This window comes from Rhipicephalus microplus, chromosome 2, assembly GCF_043290135.1.
Source record: "Rhipicephalus microplus isolate Deutch F79 chromosome 2, USDA_Rmic, whole genome shotgun sequence".
Taxonomy (NCBI): Eukaryota; Metazoa; Arthropoda; class Arachnida; order Ixodida; family Ixodidae; genus Rhipicephalus; species Rhipicephalus microplus.
In genome coordinates this window covers 163662932-163680838 of record NC_134701.1, presented here as the reverse complement: position 1 = coordinate 163680838, position 17907 = coordinate 163662932, and the positions used below count along the sequence as shown (strand labels likewise).

General features: G+C 52.7%; 1 protein-coding gene across 2 annotated transcripts in view; it reads left to right on the top strand.

Annotated features, from left to right (window-relative positions):
• The window catches only part of LOC119169673 (SATB1_N and homeodomain domain-containing protein dve), a 64483-nt gene extending 47251 nt beyond the window's left edge, over window positions 1–17232 (top strand). For both annotated transcript variants that reach the window (XM_075887040.1, XM_075887041.1), the window contains 4 exons: window positions 43–225; window positions 13084–13210; window positions 14788–14893; window positions 15529–17232. In XM_075887040.1, the coding sequence (XP_075743155.1) occupies window positions 43–225; window positions 13084–13210; window positions 14788–14893; window positions 15529–17088 (1976 nt within the window). In that variant the 3' untranslated portion in view covers window positions 17089–17232. The remainder of the gene's footprint in view (window positions 1–42; window positions 226–13083; window positions 13211–14787; window positions 14894–15528) is intronic.
• Window positions 17233–17907: the final 675 nt, after the last annotated feature.

The following is a 17907-nucleotide window of genomic DNA, read 5'->3' as shown; positions in this document are numbered from 1 at the left end:
TTTGTGCAGCGTATTTGACCGCGCAAACGTGTTCGTTTGCAGGCAAGACGCTGCCGGTGCACTGCGTGGTCGAGCGGGTGCCGAGCCCCCAGACGGACAGCCAGCAGCCCTCCGTCGAGGTGGACAGCTACGCCATCGTGCCCAGCGCCGCCCTGTTCGTCGACCTGGTGCGGACGGCCCTCACGAAGCTCGGCTATTCGCCCTCCGAGGCCATCTGCGCTAAAGGTGAGCGCGCGCCTCGTGTTATTTATTTATTTATTTACGAGATACTGCAGGCATGGAGCCCAAGCAGGAATGGTACAGGTAGTAAGGCAATCAAGCCAAGCATCACACAGCATACAATAATCCAATTACACGCACATATATATACGCGTTTACGCGGTACTTCGCGAAGGACGTATGAGAGTGCAACTCGCCCGCACAGATCGATGGAATTCATTTTTTTTTTTTGTGTGTGTGTTGCATTTCGTAAATTGCCAACCGATGCACCCAGACTTATCTTGCACAAGCCTTGACCTCTGGGGCCAGTCGTCCGCCACGGAGGATCGGTGGTTATGCGATGTTCGGCTGCTGACCCAAAGGTCGCGGGTTCGATTCCGTGGTCGCGTTTCGGTGAAGGCGAGATATAGTATATAGAGGCCCGTGTGCTGAGCGATGTCGGCGCCCCTTAAAGGAACCCCGGGTGGCCGAAATTTCCGGGGTTCCCCACTATGACTTCCCTCTTGATCATATCGTTGTTCCGCGAAATGAAATTCCAAATAATAATATTACATTACTATGTTGGGCCGGTTCGTGCGTCGTTCTGAAATCTTGGAAGTGAAATAAAACACTCTGCAGGAAGTAACGTGGCGGACGAGTCAGCTGATCACTTACAACTGAAGTTCGTTGAAAGTGTTCCAAGAAAGCGGAGTGGGCGCCCTTGCGTCGTGACAAACTAGGCTCATATGCAGACGCACCAAAAAGTTTCCTAGTACACTAACTCCCTGCCAGATACAACAGATTGTCCGTATTCACGACTGACGATCGTTCAGACTCACGTGTGATGGCTTGTTTTATCTGGCCAGCTTCGACGATTTCCCTCACGAGTCTGCCGCTGCAGATTTAGTGACAATTCTTGTGCATTCTCCAAAAGTGGTGCGCAACAGCGATTTCTGATGTGCGCGAATATAGGCATGTAGGTCTGACACAAATCTATGTGCAGTGAGGCCCACGCACACGCATTGATAACAAACGCCGTGAATTGATTTCGCTCGAATTCGATTTCATTTGTATGTTTTTTTCTCGGCCTTTTAATACTGAACTTATTGCCTTGAGAGTCACGTTGTTTTCACAATGCCCGGCGTTATCCGTATAGCTGGTGATGATTCCGAGACAGCAGGCGTATGGCAAGTTTGCGTATTTAGCGCTTTGCGCCTTTTTTTTTTTTGCCGTTTCTACGAGACTAACGAAAGAAAGCAAATAAGTCGAGAGACGCGTCTAGCACTTACCGGGGTAAATAAATAAGCGAGCGTGCATGCCTCCTCGCATTAAAGAAGGGGCATGAGCGTTATGCGGCCCCAGCATGCGAGGAGTCTCCCTGGAAATTTTTTTCGTCGTTGGAGAGCAAATTGTTTGTTTTTTCTTCTCGCATGCCCGCGAGGGTTTTCATAATCCTCGAGACGAGCGCGCGTGCGCTTGTATTGGATATATACAGTCATAAGGGGCACGTGCGGACAGAAAGGTGTGTGTGTGTTGAAAGGGAAAGCAAGCTCCCTTCGTGGCCGTTTTTCGGGAGCCGCAGGGACGCTGGAATAATTCACTTGCCTTCGTTCGCTTCTTTACGGGGCGTCGTTTTACACCTCCCTCCTCGGTGCAGGAGCCTTCGGTTTTTCGTGTATATGATGAGCTACGTTACATTAGATTCAAAACGCGAAAGGGTGCGCGGAATAAAGTAAAAGAGCACAACTCGCGGCGCGATGACGGCGTTGCAGGGAAGCGCGTTCGAGTCTCACGTCTTCGCCGCTTTTTTAAAATCCGCGCCTTTGCCGCCGAGCCGCGCGGATCCCAGGCCCGGATAACGGGATTTGCGAGGCGTGTACTGCCAGCTTCTTTTTTTTTTACTTTTTCCACTCCCTCTCCTTTATCCCGTTTATCGCTCTCTCCCACGTTGGATGATGCGCGCCATATTTGCCTCTTCCTTCCCTTTTTGTGTGCGTGACGTTCTCCTTCGTGTCTGCACCTCTCTTCATAGAAAGGATGCGTGGAGATGAGGTTTTAGCGAGGGAAAATATGGGGGAAACGGCAGTCTGCCGGGTGATGTTCGATTCCCCCTTCCTTTTTTTTTTGTTCAGTTGTTCGCCTCCTCCTCCCTGACCCGCTGCATAACTGCGCCTTATCCTGTGCGCGCATACGGTGGCGCCGTAAGAGAGGCGCTAGCGGACGGGATAAGACGGAGTTAGAGGAGAGGAGAGACGACTGGAGGATAAGCTCGTCGCGCGATCCTGTTGTTCGACCCGTGTTGGTCCCTCGGCGCTGCCAGGGAAAAGGAGGGGCCCGTCTTTGGCTCGGCTCGACTCGGCGACGTAGATAGAAGTCTCACCTTGACGAGATTAAGCGCGCGGATAGCGAAGCGACCGAGCGCCGACGAAAAAAAAAGAAGAATACATTGCCTCCAACTCCCGTGCAGCCGCATTTGGAGCAGGGAGGAAGAAGAGAACGATGTAAGAGGAAGCTCGCCCATCGCCGCATCACCTTGGAAGAGGTGACGGATAAGCCTCGGTCGAGCCACCTTTCCTCGCCATTTCGAACCACCCTTCCTTCTCATCCCCCGCACCCAAATCCCCCTGTACGCGCCCATTGCGCGCCGCGTGTTCTCTCTCTCTCTCTCTCTCTCTTTTTTGCATGTTGTCAGCATTAGATTAAAGGTCAACCAGCGGGAGAATATTGTTTTCAAAATCGAACTGCGCTGGAGACGAGGCACTTAATGTAGAGAAAAATGGGACAGACCTCGTCCCGTGTTTCGCTCTGATGTTTCGTTCCCCGCGCAATTAAGGTTCCCAAAAGTGACGTCTTACTAAATAGATCGCCAACACACGTTTTCTTTAGTGTATGAATGCTTAGTAGGTAACACATATCGACGCTCAACTCGTTTAATTACATGTGTGTGCCATAGAGCACTGAAAATAGCGCTGCCTCGCTTCCAGAATTTGGAGTAGAAATACTCCGGGTCGCCACTCAGTCAAATCCAGTCGGGATGGCCGAATGTCTCGACATCTGTGTTTCTTTCGTTTAAATAAATGTTTGGGAAACGCGTTTCCTTTTTATTGACTGTTCGATTGAAGATACGATTTCTTTTGTGGCGTGTCGCGTTGTTTAAAAGCCGCCCGGTTTTCGCTGTTCGCGCGCTTCAATTACTTGCAGTAACGCTGTGCAGGTATGTCAACCTGGTAACTCCTAACACCTCATGGGTTACTTCTAAATCGTACCTGCGATTAGCACCGGATCGCTCGACCGTTTCTAACTGGTGTCCAAAAAAAAAAAGACTTACGGTAATCGAGCCAGAGCAACGCTCCCGTCACCGCACTTAATTCGCGTCATTTCGCACCGTGGCCCGCATTGCCACGAATAGGCGGACGTCCCGTTCCCGCGCGTGTGATTGGTTCAGTGGCGTGCGACTGCAGTCGCGAGACGGACAAATCGAGCAGCCAGCGACTGAGGCAGTAAGTGTATAGCTTTTCCGCAGCGCCGCCACAATGGTCTAGTGGCTAAGGTACTCGGCTGCGGACCCGCAGGTCGCGGGATCGAATCCCGGCTTTGGCGGCTGTATTTCCGGCGGAGGCGGAAATGTTGTAGGCTCGTGTGCTCGGATTTGGGTGCACGTTAAAATACCCCCGGTGGTCGACATTTCCGGAGCCCTCCACTACGGCGTCTCTCATAATCATACGGTGGTTTTGGGACGTTAAACCCAACAAATCAATCATAGCTTTGCCACAGAGGAACGAAAAAGAAAAGACGTAGCATTACGTCACGGCGCCAGCCTTAGTAAAGCAACCCGTCTAGAAGCCAGCAGTGTCGAGCCAGCACGTGATCTTTTGCGTCGCGGTCTCGCAAGCAGTGAGCTTTCAATCCAATCGCGCTCTATCAGCCCAGACCGGCCGGCTCACGCGGAGGAGGTTCGAAAAAGCAACTCCACCGAGGGTATACTGAAACCTGCCGCATGCTCTGACGTTTTGATCACGCGTTAGGCCGACGCGGCGGGCTTCAATCGCGTGACGTAATGCTCCCTCGTTTATTTTGTTTTTCCCTTCCTCTGGGATCGGTGCGACAATTTGCGACCGGACGCTCGCTTGGCTTGCACGACCGCTGCTAGAGGCAGCTGTGGGTGAGCCTTAGCAATTTGTCGACGTAGTGTCTGGTAATTGCCTCTGGTGGTGCTTCTACCGTCCGCGGCTCCGGTAATCTCAAAACGCCGAACTTCAATGCTGGGTGGGCACGCAGGTTGTACGTGCAGACAACCGGTATACACTCCGAAGCAGGCCCAGTGTGTAGTAGGGTATGAAGGTGCGGGCAGCTATGCCGTATCTTGCGCGCGGTCGGCGGTGGTGGAGGATCGTGCCTCCGGGTTTGTGTCGCTGTTCGTGTGTGTTGTTTGTGCATGCTCGGGCCGGTGTGTGTGTGTGTGTAGTACGGTGGTGTACAGACAAGGCGCGACCCCGGCGAGCAGCGGATGTTTGGCGCTCGCCCCCCTCTTCCCCGGGCCGGCCTAATCTCTTGACTACATTAGGCCTTCCCATGTTTTATTTAAGTCCGGATTAGACGGGCGCTGAGAAGCTAAAGGGGATATAGACGAGCGCTATTGGGAAATACGGCCATGCTAAGAGGATTAGGAACCTCTTCAGTGCCGCCAGCGCCGCCGCGTTGCCCGCGTCCTTCTCTTTCTTTCAGCGATGGTTTTGTTTCTTATTTCATCGCGCTGTCGTTTTGTTTTCGACCTCGCCGGGAGCCTGCCTGGATAACCCAGCTCTGCCTCTCTCGGCTTCTCTGATGTCCCGGAGCTTTTTTTATTTCTATTTTATTCTTATTCCTACGCACGCCTGCGTGGTTTACCTGGGGCTCTATAACTTACCATATCTTTAACGTCGCAGTTTTTGACGTAACTGTTTCTCCTCCAGGCGGCGCTCGCATCCAATTTACGTGGCTCTCCGGCTGTCTCTCTCGGCGCGGATTACTGTTTGCAGAATGATTCCTCCCTGCAGTTTTTTTTTTTTTTTTTGCTGTACGAGCGCTACGTGTCTTTCGCGACGAGTTATATGCCGCAGCGGATTGACGTCGTTTTCGATACGTTCGCGTATGATCCCTGCAGTCGGGAAGTCATAAAGGCGCGGTTTGCGTGATGCAAAGCTCAGTAGAAGGGGAGGGATGGAGACTGGGGGCGGCTGTATGGTGTAGCCGTCACCAGTCCCCACCCCTCCCCTCCACCTAAGTTGCCTTGCTGTCTCGCTAAGATGTCGTTCAAATGCAGTATCTAATCGACGACAACGTGCGAACGCGTTCGTCTCTCATTATCTTTCTTTTTTTTTTCGTGTTTACTTTTACATTTTTTCATCTTAGCTTGCTTGAGGTGTGTCCTTTTTCGCCTGTTCGGTCATCTACGTGCCTCATTGAGCAAGATCTGTAATTTCAGTGTGGGGCGGCGGATAGGTGGGCAAATTAGTTTCGGTTCATAAATGCGCTGAAGCAGCGCTACTCAGCGATACTCAAGGAACGCGAAGACATTTCATTGATACGTGCGCAGCCTATAGTGCCAAATTGATGATGTATCGTCTTGCCTTCTCCGTTTACCCTACGATGTGGCCCTCCTTTTGCTACTATCTCGACGTGGTTCGTTTCACGCATTCGTGGCTCTTAAGGCTGTAGGTGAGACGCCGGGTATCCGCGAAAAACTCTCCGCGCCCGTTCGCACACTCGGCCGCGCCCGGGGCTGCCAGCAGAACCACCTTTTGCGCGTTAGTCCTGGCGCTGGGGTTCGGGACATCCTTGCAGGACCTGTGTCGGGCTGTGGCTACTCTGTCTACGCCCAATAAATGCCTAGCATCAGCCAGAAGGCCACCTTAAGCCCCCAAGTGCAGCCAGCTAGCTTCGCCTTTATATTTTCAGGGCTAGTGTACACTTCTTCCTCCCACTCTTCTTGCTTTGCACAACTGATGCAGACTGTATATGAAGAACGTTCTCCATTTAAAAAAATAATAAAAACTTCTGGTGAGAGGACCGGGCATGTCTGGTATGCTCGGCCCTTTTGTATTCGTTGTCTATGCATGTTTCACCGTAAATGTGATATATATGCTCGCTCTCTTTAGTTAAGTAGCTCGACGCGACAGTCTGATTTCGTAGCCTCTTGCCTCGGCGCATATTGTCTCGTCGGATTAATCGGATTAAGGATTAGTCGGCGGCTGATGCTTTGTATAGGTTCACCGCAAGTCCTCGAAAGGTCGTTCCTCCGCGTAGTAGCCGTGTAATGCGGGAAATCGCTATAAGATTAGGACTCGTGTAGTACGGTCAGCAGAAGCAAATGTCGTCTTTTGACGACATTTGCAGCGAAGGAAAGAGATACGTGACCAAATTTTTTTGCTTGCTCAAAACAACATTTACTCCGAATAAATATTTAAAAATAAATCTGTTTTGTCTACCTTTCCTATTGAATCCAAGCATGCATTTTATCTTGGGCGTATCACCTATCTGTATGTGCCGGAACATGAATCATTTCACACAATTTTTGTTTTACCGTTAGCGTGATAGCGAGAGTTAAGGGATTGCCGTTACCGCGCAGCAAGCGTCATGCAGTTTAGCGGTATAGCGTTTACGTGCCCTTGCTGGGATGGCGGCGCCACCTATCGGATGTTTGAGAAGTAAGGACAGTGAAAAGAAAAAAGAAAACGAGAATGTCTGCCTGTGAGACCGCGCGAAGCATTGTTACAGTTTTATTATTGTAATAATAAGAGTCAATAAATATGAACCGCGCCCCAAAAGCGAAACATTTTATCTTGCAGATTTCTTTACACAGATCTTCCATACACGTTCAAAATGGGAAGTTGTTTAAAAAACTACGCCACCTCATACCCGTGACACACGGGCAAAAGTAAAGTACTTTGAAGTAAACCCCTTTTGTCGCCTAAGGGGACCATTTGCAGAAAGGAGTGGCGCTGATGACACACGGCGCCGGACTACTGCTTTAGGCGGTGCCTCAGAAGAACGCTGCAGAAAAAATGGCGCTGTTTGTGGAAGCAGCAAGATTGCAAATATTAAAAGAATCTGCGCATGTACATCACAATCAGCGACGCCGGAGCATAAAACCGTTTTTTTTTTATTGTCTGGTGGCTTATAATGCGCATACCTGTAATTTTCTTTCGCTTTTTTGCGTTTTTAGCAGCAACTCAAGTTCGTCTGGCAACTATGAACAGTCAGTGTGTTGCTGTTTTTGGTTTTTGTGGTGCTTTTTACACGGCTGCGTCCAGCTGGGTCAGTGACGGCGTGCCGCGTTTCATCATGGTCCTGCGATGTCTCAGCGCAGAGACAGAGATAAAGCAGCAGTTTAGGTGGGCCTGACTCTTGTCGCCCTCGGCTCCATCGAAGATCAGCTAAACGCTGCAAAGGCAATTTTGCTGTCAATTTGCGCCCGTGCACGGGAAATACCGGCGTCGGTGAGGCTCTCGGCAATCGCCTGGTAGACTCCACCGTTGTGCTTTTGCCCTTGAAAGGCGTCCAAATGGTCCTCCCATAGCTTTATCAGTGCCCAGGTCTCCTTTTCAGTCCACTGGACGCGCGGTTTTTTCTTCAACGACTGAGCCGACTCCACTGTTACAACATACTACGTCACCGACACAGCAACTGCCGCTGCCAACCCTAACATGATCGCGCTAGTGACGTAATGCAGGCGTTTGAGAGTATGGACAGACTATAGGCCTTCACTTTTCAACAAATCGCACTGCTATTGAAAATGAGAACATTTTCTCAGCGCAAAAAAATACTGACAGGGCACCGCAGTGTTGCGACACGTTTTCTTCTATTGATAAATTATGCACACTGTATGCGAGAGTACTCCCTTTCTGTCAGAAAAGTAGATGCGGGATCTGCTTTTGCGAAAAGGATCTTTGCCGGAAAGGAGTTACTCCTTTGTCGTGTGTCACTGCGCCCGAACGCCTTTCCGAAAGATGTCCCCTTGTCTAAAGGACTTCAGGGTGCCCGTGTGTCAGGGGCATTATTCGCAATACTCGGTCGTCGAAGCTAACTGAAGGCAAGCGAAGCCACTTTAAACGGTCTTTTGCAGCGAACAAGGTGAAACTTCCAACAACTACGCCAAAATCGCTTCGAGGCAGGCGTCCGAGAGTGCGCCATCTTTACGTACACTACGTACACCTACGCAACCGCGGTAACGTTAAATCTGTAAAAATTACCGCGCGTACGGTAAGCGGTACGGGTAACGTACGTATATGCGCATGCGCACTTCGGTTCCGGTATCAAGGTACGCCCGGTATACTATAACTGTCTGTTAGCGTTGCACTCCGACGCAAGAGGTCGTGGGTTCCTGCCAGCGGACGTGTTTGGATGCAGGAGATATGGCCAAAACACCCGTTTTCCTTATATATAGGCGCGCATTAAAGACCACGACGACCCCGCTCGCTGGCGGTCGCCGTGAAGTGCAAGGGTGATGACATCGTCCCGCGCTTCGTATACTGGGTGAGTGAAAACGCGCGAGCGGAGCCGACGATCGCGGCTCAAGCAAAGATTAACCGTGCTGGTAGGGAGGGCTACGTCGCGCGAAAGGAGCCTCAAGGGGTGTGGTGTGTGTGAGTTGGGGGGGGGGGGGGGGGGTCGTGGTTTTGGTGAGAACTGCAGCTTACATTGAGCTGTCGGGCATGGTCGCACGCGCCCTACTGTGCTTGAGTGTACTTAGCAGACGGCTTACCCCTTTGCTTTGTCCGTGGTATGTTCCGGTCACTTAGTTTGCGTCGAAACGATATATACCCTCGATATATATACCATCGCCCGTTGGACCGGCCGCGTTTCCGTACGCCAGCGTTTTCTCGGATCCTAAAGGACTTACCTGCTTGCATTTCTACGTACAACGCTCCAAGTTGCTGTGGCACTCGTTGCATCGAACTTTCGGTGAAGTTGTGCCCCCCCCCCCCCCCCTTTTTTTTCGCACTACGCTCACTTTTGCCGCCCGCCTTTCCCCTAATGCGTTTACAGATATATGGGGCGACGGGGTCGCCAACGCCTCCGCCCTCACAGCAGTACCTCTTTTTAGATGCGAAGCAGCCCTTCAACTAGGCAATGTAACGCTGTCCGTCCGGGTCTCCGGGCCAACGCGCTGCACCGCGTTCTCGTTTTTGTAAGTGTAGGGGCGGTGCCTAGTAGGTCACGCCTTCCCTTGCAGTGGCCGTCCGGTGACGTCAATCTCTTACTCGCCTGCCTCGCGCTCGCCGCGTGTCACCTCTCTTTCGCTTCACCCTATCCACTGCTCGCAATGTTCTAGCGCACATCGAGTGAACACTCTTTCGGCTCGTTTATCTGCGACGGAGAGGACGCCGGAAAGCGAAGCTCCTTCGCCCGCCGAAACATGCGCCGAAGCAATTTGGCCTAACCCGGCCTTCGCCGGCGTTGCGATGTTGAGCAGAGCCGATCGCGTTCGCAAATGGCGATGTCGCGCCTGCAACACCTACGAGGTGCGAGTCAAAAACGCTGGTCGCGTCGGTGCGCAACGCTGCTGCTTCGCATCCCATCAAGGTTCCCTTTGGGAAGATGTCGTTAATTTGATGCACTGTATTCTGATCGTAATTGCCTCGGTGGGAGAGGGAGGGGGTCGCTTCGGTGAAAATCGAACGTTGGGTGAAACGTCATTCCCCAGCCCTTTTCGTGGATCCGCGAAGGACCTTACGCGCCTCTATGGTCCACGGTGGTCACGTTTGCCGCTACTGCGGCAACAACGGCGAAAAACTGCTAAACGCGACTCCCCAGTGGTTAAAGCTATTCCGTCTTTCGGAGCAAGAAAACTCGGCGAAAGGATCGGTTTGAGGTAAATGCAGAAAAGACAAAAAAAAAAAGCCGTGATAGCACGGTACGGGAAAAAAGAAACAACTGCAGTACGGGGAAGGGATCTACAGCGATCGAGCCGAGAAGCCACTTCGGGAAGACGAGGAGTGAGCCTGAACCGCGAAGAAGAGGGGCGACGAGGAGAAGAGGAGTTAGGGCCGCGTGTTCTTCTCGTGGCGGCGGCGGTGAAAACGAGCTTGGCCACTGCGTCGGCGTAAAGAAAAAGAAGTCGAAGAAGAGGCGAACCGTCGGCGAGGATTATAAGAGGCCCGAGAGGCGGCGGCGGCGGATCGGTGCTTGTCGAGGCAAGATAATCTGCGCGAATAACGTCGCTCGTTCGTCCGTGGGCGACGTCGTCATCCTCGCACCACCGACGACGAATACGACGACGGGCAGCTGAGAGAGAGAAAAAACAAAACAAAAAAAAGCGATTAATAGGAAAACGGGATACAAAGCAAAAAAAAAAACGCGAAAGGATATCGGCGGATAGCGGAGCGAACCCGATTACATCTGTTCCTAAATTTCAAAACGCCGCTCATGCATAACCAATGAGCAGGAAGAAAAACAGCGCCAGAAGCCGAGCCGCCGCTGCCGCAAAGTCGCTCACGGTGCGACGAGCATTCGGTTTCCCTCCTCCTCTCTGCATGGGCTCCCGTTATCCCGGTGTTTTCTCCCTTTTCCCTTTTCTTTCCTTCTTTCTTATCCGCATATCCCGCGCATATGTACACGCGCGCACGACAAAAACGCGGCGCTCTCGCGATCCCGAATAAGAGAGGAAAAAAAAAAAGGTAGGAATGAGCGAAATCCGGTTTTCCCTAACTAGCGCGACCCCCCCCCCCCCTCCTGAGCTCCTCCACCGCGAAACAAGAATCATCCCGAGGAGCCGGATAAAATACGAGAGAGCAAATTAAAGAGGAAAAAAAAAAAGCAGGCAAAAGCGTGCGTAGCTAACGGGAGGAAAAGTGCGCCGCACGCAAACGAGTTCTCTGATACCCCGGCCGAGGGCGCCGCAGCCTAAATCCGCGAATAATAACGGGCCCGTGGCGCGGGTGCCAAAGCCGATACTTACGAATGCGCGGATAAGCAGCGCCGCCGAGAGAATCAGCGTAGGAGAAGTCTGCGCATATGCGAACCGAGGAGGGAGAGGAGGTCGTCGACGACGAGGAATTACGCGCGCCTCGGCATATAGCTATCCGCCTCCGCAGCAGCGCACGCCCTCCCCGCCATCCACGGTGGTGGAATGGCGGGGAGGGCGTGCGCTCCCTCCCCCCCCCCTTACTCTCGCCAAACCTATATCCGAAACTAAAAGCAAGCATAGCATAGCGCGCGTGTTCTATATACGCGTATTACAAGAGCCGCGTGCTGCAGCGACGGCAACCCGAGCGCGAAAAGGTCGCGACTTCGCGCGCATTTCGCCGCGACGTAAAAGCAAGAGCTTTCACCTTTCTTCCCCGTCTTTATAGTTCTTTTTTTTTTGCGTTACGCCGAAGGTATCGGCTCAACGGTTATGCCCGCTACTCGAACTATATCCCGACGCGGGCGCGCCGGTGTTTTCTTTTGTAATGTTCCCGTCCTCCTCCTCCTCCTCTTTATCTCCACGCACGAACGCTCCGCTTTGGCCGCAATGTTGTCGTTCGACGTCGTTATTTCTGCGACCGAAGCTCAGCCGCCGATGCGGAGCGCGTGCTCGGTCTTAAGATAATGCGGTCGCCCGGGGGAGGGGGGGGGGGGGGCACCGCGGAGCGTAAGAGCGCATTCAGTCGGGCATCCGAGGAAAGCGAGATGAGCTGGCTGTATGCGCGTATAAGAGCGAAAAAAGAAAAAAAAAACGGGGGACGCGGAATTCAGATATGCGTGAACGCAATTCGGGCAGGTATGAATGCGAGCGCGTATTTATGGCGACGCGTACGAGACGAGACGGAGAGTCGGGATGAAACCTCTTCACCGCCGTTTTTTTTTAATATTTTTTTTTCACTTGTGTCTAAGCCTTATTTGCAGATAACTTTCTGGGGGATTTGCTTTCGAGCGGAGCTTATGCATGTGTTACGGCGGCGCACGTCGAGCCGCAGGCGTGCCCACAAGGGCGGTAGGGGTGCATATGTGGAGACAACATCCGGGAAATGTTCAATGTAGATTATCGGTGTCAGTTCAATATCATTTTTGGAAGCTAGAGCTCAATTTGGGCGAGTTGGTTCATCATCATGATTGTATTGGTAGTAACAGAGTGACGATAAGAAGAGACAAAATTTGTTGTCCATTTTGTCTTTTGCTACCGCTGCCGTGCAGTTACTGCAACATAGTTTTCGGTATCTGATATTGTGGTGGCAAGTTTGGTAACCCTGGTTATATTGTGCATTGTTCCCCAAACACCTAGTTGCTTTCAAACTACACGTTGATTTGCCTCACCTGTGATGGGTATAATGATCGGTTGTTATGTCGCAACGCTTTAGTGGGGACACCCTCTCCACTGACACCTCGTGAATCTGCCTCTGTTGCTCGTTGCTATAGTGGGCACGGCTTGCACTCGGGGTCTGTGAATTGAGCCGCTGATCGAGCTACAGGTCGAACCTTACACCTTTGTTCAATCAAAACATTTGCAAGTGATGGATGTTGCTACGCTTCAAGCCCCCCACCCCTTCGATCCCGTACGATTCATTCGACCGTGTCTCAAGAAGCATTTCAGCAGACGTTTCAGCAAATGCCTCCTGCTTCGCCCGCCGTATGATCTGATTCATTTGGCCATAAGTACGTTCATGTTTTTAGTGAGACAGACGATGCCGTCGCTCTCGACGTATGCCCCGAACGAGTTACAAATTGACCCGTTTATCGAGCTACCGGTCAGCCCTTACGGCAACGTTCAATAAGCTCATTCCCGATTTATTGACTAATTTATTGATTGTGATCGGTCACAACTCTACAGTGTCGAAGTTGCGTCCTCTCACCAACCTCGTTGACGGGCTTGTTTGAATTCGAGCATCGGGGCTGATGACATCGCGTGTGTGGGTTTGTGTGCAGGTGTGGTGCAGATCAAGAACTGGAAGCCCCTGTCGTTCGACCAGATCACCGAGCTTCCAGAGGCCACCGTGGGAGACATGCTCAGCGACCTGGTGCAGGTGGCCACGCTCAGGATACGCCTCTACAGGTGCGTCTCTCCTTTTCCGAGCAAGGCATGCCTGTGTACAGTACGTGCATAGCGAATGAGCTTCGCGCCATTTATCTGCAAGCATTTGTGTAGGCTCTCCTGCGGCGGCACTGTATGTATTCGATAGGCTTGCAGTGTTTGGCGCGTGTGCGCGGGGATTGTGAAAGTGCTTTGTTTTTGCCCGGTCTGCACTTCCGGCCCGAGACCAATGAGCAGTTAAGTGCATGCTTCCTTGAAATCATGATCAATTGCTACATGGATACATGCTTCACCAATTTTCGAAGACCTGACTGCAAGCCGTGTATTAACCGTGCGCTGACGACGGTTATGATTCGTCAAGTTTAATGGCGCAAAGCGCAATATGGCTGCAGAGCACGTGTCAGAGTAGTTCAGACTCGTGAGTTTGGGATAATGACCAACTCATAAATTCTATCGTAGTCAGGAGCGGTCAGTTATAGAGTATACCGCGTCAGTGGTCGTGAACGAGATGGACTGATCTTGTTTACAGGTGGATAAGAGAGGCTGACCCGCATTGTTCTAGCCTACTATAACTTCTACTTAAATAAATGTTAGGAGAAAGTATATAGAAATCAAGCGCTGTGCTTGTTTGAAGTGTAGAACCATTGGCTTTACCTGGACAGCCAATCAGATAATGTTCTGGTGCATGGCGACTGGCTACTGTACGTGCTTGTACGTATATGAAGTCAGGGGCATGCGGCTCGTTGGCTGTGTGTGACTGCCTGTAGAGATAGTATGCTTCGCGTAGAGTAGGCATCGGCGCTTTGTTCTATGGTATAATCGTACTGCATGTGAAAGTGAGACCTAGGTCTGCGATTGCACGAGCATTTTTGCATATATACATACCTCGCGTGTTTGAGGAATGTACACTGTGTCCGTGTCGTAGATAAGTTTTCCTTTTAGGTCCTTACATGGTGCAACTTGAGACAGAAAAAAAAAGACAGTGCAGGAGGCTTTCATCACTGGGTGAAAAGTATTAAGCGAACATGCAACCCTTTCTTTCTTTCTTCGGTTCTTATTTGTCACGCCCTTTTCGACGCCCTGTCGCTTGTGGTGGGCTTCTCCAGGGCCCGGAGAGCCTGCTGTTACCGATCAGGGAGCCGGGAAGGTTGTGGCATTGTTGCTATTGGCATTTGGCTGCTTTCATTGCTGCTTTCAGGAGAGAAATAAAAAAAAGGCGTAACTTTCTTGCCAAGTGAATTCTTGCCGTTCTCTTCATCTCTGATGATGCGCTATTATCAGGTTCTTAGCGTCATAACAGCAGACGAACATGTTTTTCTTTGTCTCTCAATCGAGAAGAGTTCGTTTGTTTGAGGCTCAAGTGTCCCCGCTGTTATCTCGCACATGCGCAGGCTGTTTTTCAGTTTTATGTTTTTTCTTTGCCCCCTCCCCACCCCCTCCCTACCGGTGCTATCTTGTCTGTCATGTGTGAGAACTAGAGTGAGCATGAGAGAGAGCGAGCGAGCAAAATGGGAGCGCGAGTACGCGCAGGACTCTTGAGGGGGTTCAAACCCCCCGCCCGGCGACCACCCAGTGTGGTGTTGTGTTGGTCGTTGCAGCCGGCCCAAGCCCAACGTGGTGAACGACGTGAAGGAGAAGCTCCTTCAGGTGCTGCTGGCTCAGTCGCACTCGCTGCTGCTGAGTTCTGGCTGCCCCATCGACCAGGTACGTATATGCGCTGCACACCTATCCCATAAAGATTCATGCCATGCACTTCCATTTTGAAAGTCCTGCTTGCACGAACTTTCCCTCTAATGCTTCCGTAGCTTGTAGTGCTGCATGACCCACTGCGATTTGTTGCCAGACGTGAGCGGCCCGAAGGGCGCATTTTGCATTGCCGTTTACAAGGGCAAAAATAAACAATGAAACAAGCGTGGTACTGGCAGGGTCCGAATTTCGGTTTGCCCTGCATCAACGCTTTGTGGTGCGCGCTCAGGAATTTAATTGTCTGATGTGCTTCGCCTGCTGTTTCAATACGGACAGATGCATCCTTTTGATGCACTCATCTGCGAAAATGTTTTCTAGCGGAATGTCCGATGGCACTAGCTATTTTTTTTTTTCACGGTTACGGTTTGTGCTATTTAGTGACATAGATCGAAGGCCTCGCATGCTAGTAGTTGAGCTGCAGAAAACGTAGTGGGCGTATGATTGTGCTATAATGTCTGCGAATAAAACTTCGTGAACGTGCGCTAACACATTGCGCCCGATTGTTTTGAATGTCATTTTCTTTTGTTGCTCTTCTCTCCCCCTTCGTCCCTGGCATGCCACACGATGGACCCCGCCCCCCATCCTCGGCACAGACTACGCTGGCGGCTCTGACCAAGGGCAAGGCCGAGTGGGAAATCTCCGAGGACACGCGCAAGAAATTCGACCAGTGGTATCTGCACCAGGTGTTCCAGCACTGTCGCCAGGTGGCACTTCTGCAGCACCAGCTCCAGCAGCAGCAACTTCAGCAACAGCAGAAGCATGCCTCCGTGGCCGTGCCGCCGCCTCCCCGGCTTCTGCAGCTGAGCCTGTCCCAGCCGCCCCTGCAAACGCCGCAGCCCCCGCCGTCTTCTTCCTCTTCTTCGTCCATCGCTGCTCAACCCGTTAGCTTAATCACGACGCCGTCGCCGGCTGGAGCATTGCCAGGGATGCAGCAGTCGCAGCAACCGCCGCAGACTCAGCACCCAGTGTGCCTGCAGCAGTCCCTGACCTCCGGTGGCGGCAGTTCCTCGTCGCGGACGCGCATCCGCACATCCTTCGACCCGGAGCTCGAGCTGCCCAAGCTGCACCGTTGGTTCGCGGAGAACCAGCACCCGTCGAGGCTAACCATCCAGCAGTATGTGCGCGAGCTGAACTCGCTGGACTCGCGGCGCGGACGCAAGCCCCTCGACGTGAACAACGTTGTGTACTGGTTCAAGAACGCGCGGGCGGCGCACAAGCGGGCTGAGCTCAAGCTCTTCTCCGGCGTCTCCTCCGGCTCGCTGGGCAGCGCCCTGGGCGACGGCGGCCCGGCGTCTTCGGCGCTGAGCAACGGCTTCCTGCCTCCGCTGCGAAGCCCTGCCTGGGACTGCGGACTCGACTCAACGCAGGACTCGGAAGACGGCTTCCGCCAGCACAGGAACAGCAACGGCTTCTCCTCGTCCATGGCGGTGCTCGGCGGAGCCGCCATGATGATGCAGGAGGACTCTTTCGAAGACGACGACGACTCGCCGCCACCGAGTCCCGAGGCGACGCTGGACCTTTCGGTGCGTGGCCGCAACGGGGACCTGGTCAAGGAGGAGCCCCGGGACTCGCAAGGAAGCAGTGACATGGAAGAGGACGAAGGCGGTGGGGGCGGAGGAATTGCGGGCGGCGGCGACGATACTCCCCAGGACAGCGACGACGACGAAGCGCGGTGCCACAGCGGCGCGACGACGGCGTCTTCGGGGGTGACGTCAGGGTCGTGCGCCGCGGCTCGCGTCGACTCTCCGGGTGGGCTCCGCGACGAGCGGCGCAAAAGAAACCGGACCTTCATCGACCCGGTTACCGAAGTGCCGCGCCTGGAGCGCTGGTTCGCGCTCAACACGCACCCGTCGCACGCGCAGATCGTGCGTCACACGGACGAGCTGAACAGTGCGCCGTACCGGAAGCGGTTCCCGCGGCTCGAGCCCCGCAACGTGCAGTTCTGGTTCAAGAACCGCCGGGCCAAGTGCAAGCGGCTCGCCACCGCTCAGCCACAACGGCCTTCCTCCGCATCGCCGGGCCCCAAGTCGGCGGCGGTGGGAGGAGGGTCCGGTGGTGGTGGCGACGTCGCTGCTTCTTCGGCGAGTGCGGCGAGCTCGCCTCGGGACGTGGGTGTCCGGTCGCCGCCGCCACAGCAGGCGAGCGGCCAGTGACGTCGCAGGTCGCCGGCCGTGCTCGCCGCCGTGCGGGAGGACTCCTAGTCAGACTGCGGCTGGCCGCGCCCCACGCCCTCTATACGCCGCGCGCGCGCAGTTTAACGCTCACCGTGCTTGCTCGCTCTCTCTCTCTCGCCAGCTCTGTCTCACTCTCTCTCTCTTACGCTCGATCGTTAGACAGCCCAGTGGCTACCAGAGGTGTGGTACGGGGTGGTGCTTAGGGCAACTTGCAATCAAGCCTTTGTCGAAGGTCGCGCTGGAAGGTCCTTTTGACCAATGGTCCACCATCTGGCGTTTCTACTAGGGAGTATTTACACTGGAGTTGTTGGTTGGCGTGAACTTTGACACAGAAATTTTAAAGTTCCTTCATGGTGGCTTGTGTTACAGCTGTCATAATTTTAACGAAGACTGATGCGGCATTTGCTATTATGCGCATAGGCATGCAAACCGAGGCACCTTTTGTTCATCAACTTCATAGCTGGTAGCACTTACAACTAACTGGTCATGCCCAAATTACTCCGAGCATTCCCAGTGGGAGATGACAGGGGCAGGGTCGCTTTGCTATGGCCAGCTAATTTTGTTTTTATTTCTATGAATTACGCATAAGCTGTAAATACGCCCTTACTCTTTGGTCATTAGCCCTCTGCCAACTTTTATTCACGCTTAATATAAAATGGTGTTGTAATGCATAGACCAGCTAAGTATGACCAATTTCACATTTTACATTTCTGCATCAGCCTGTTGCAATTTGCATCCATGGATATTTAACTGTGAAATCGCCCACTTCTCATTCATGATTGTTTTTTTTATTTGTTT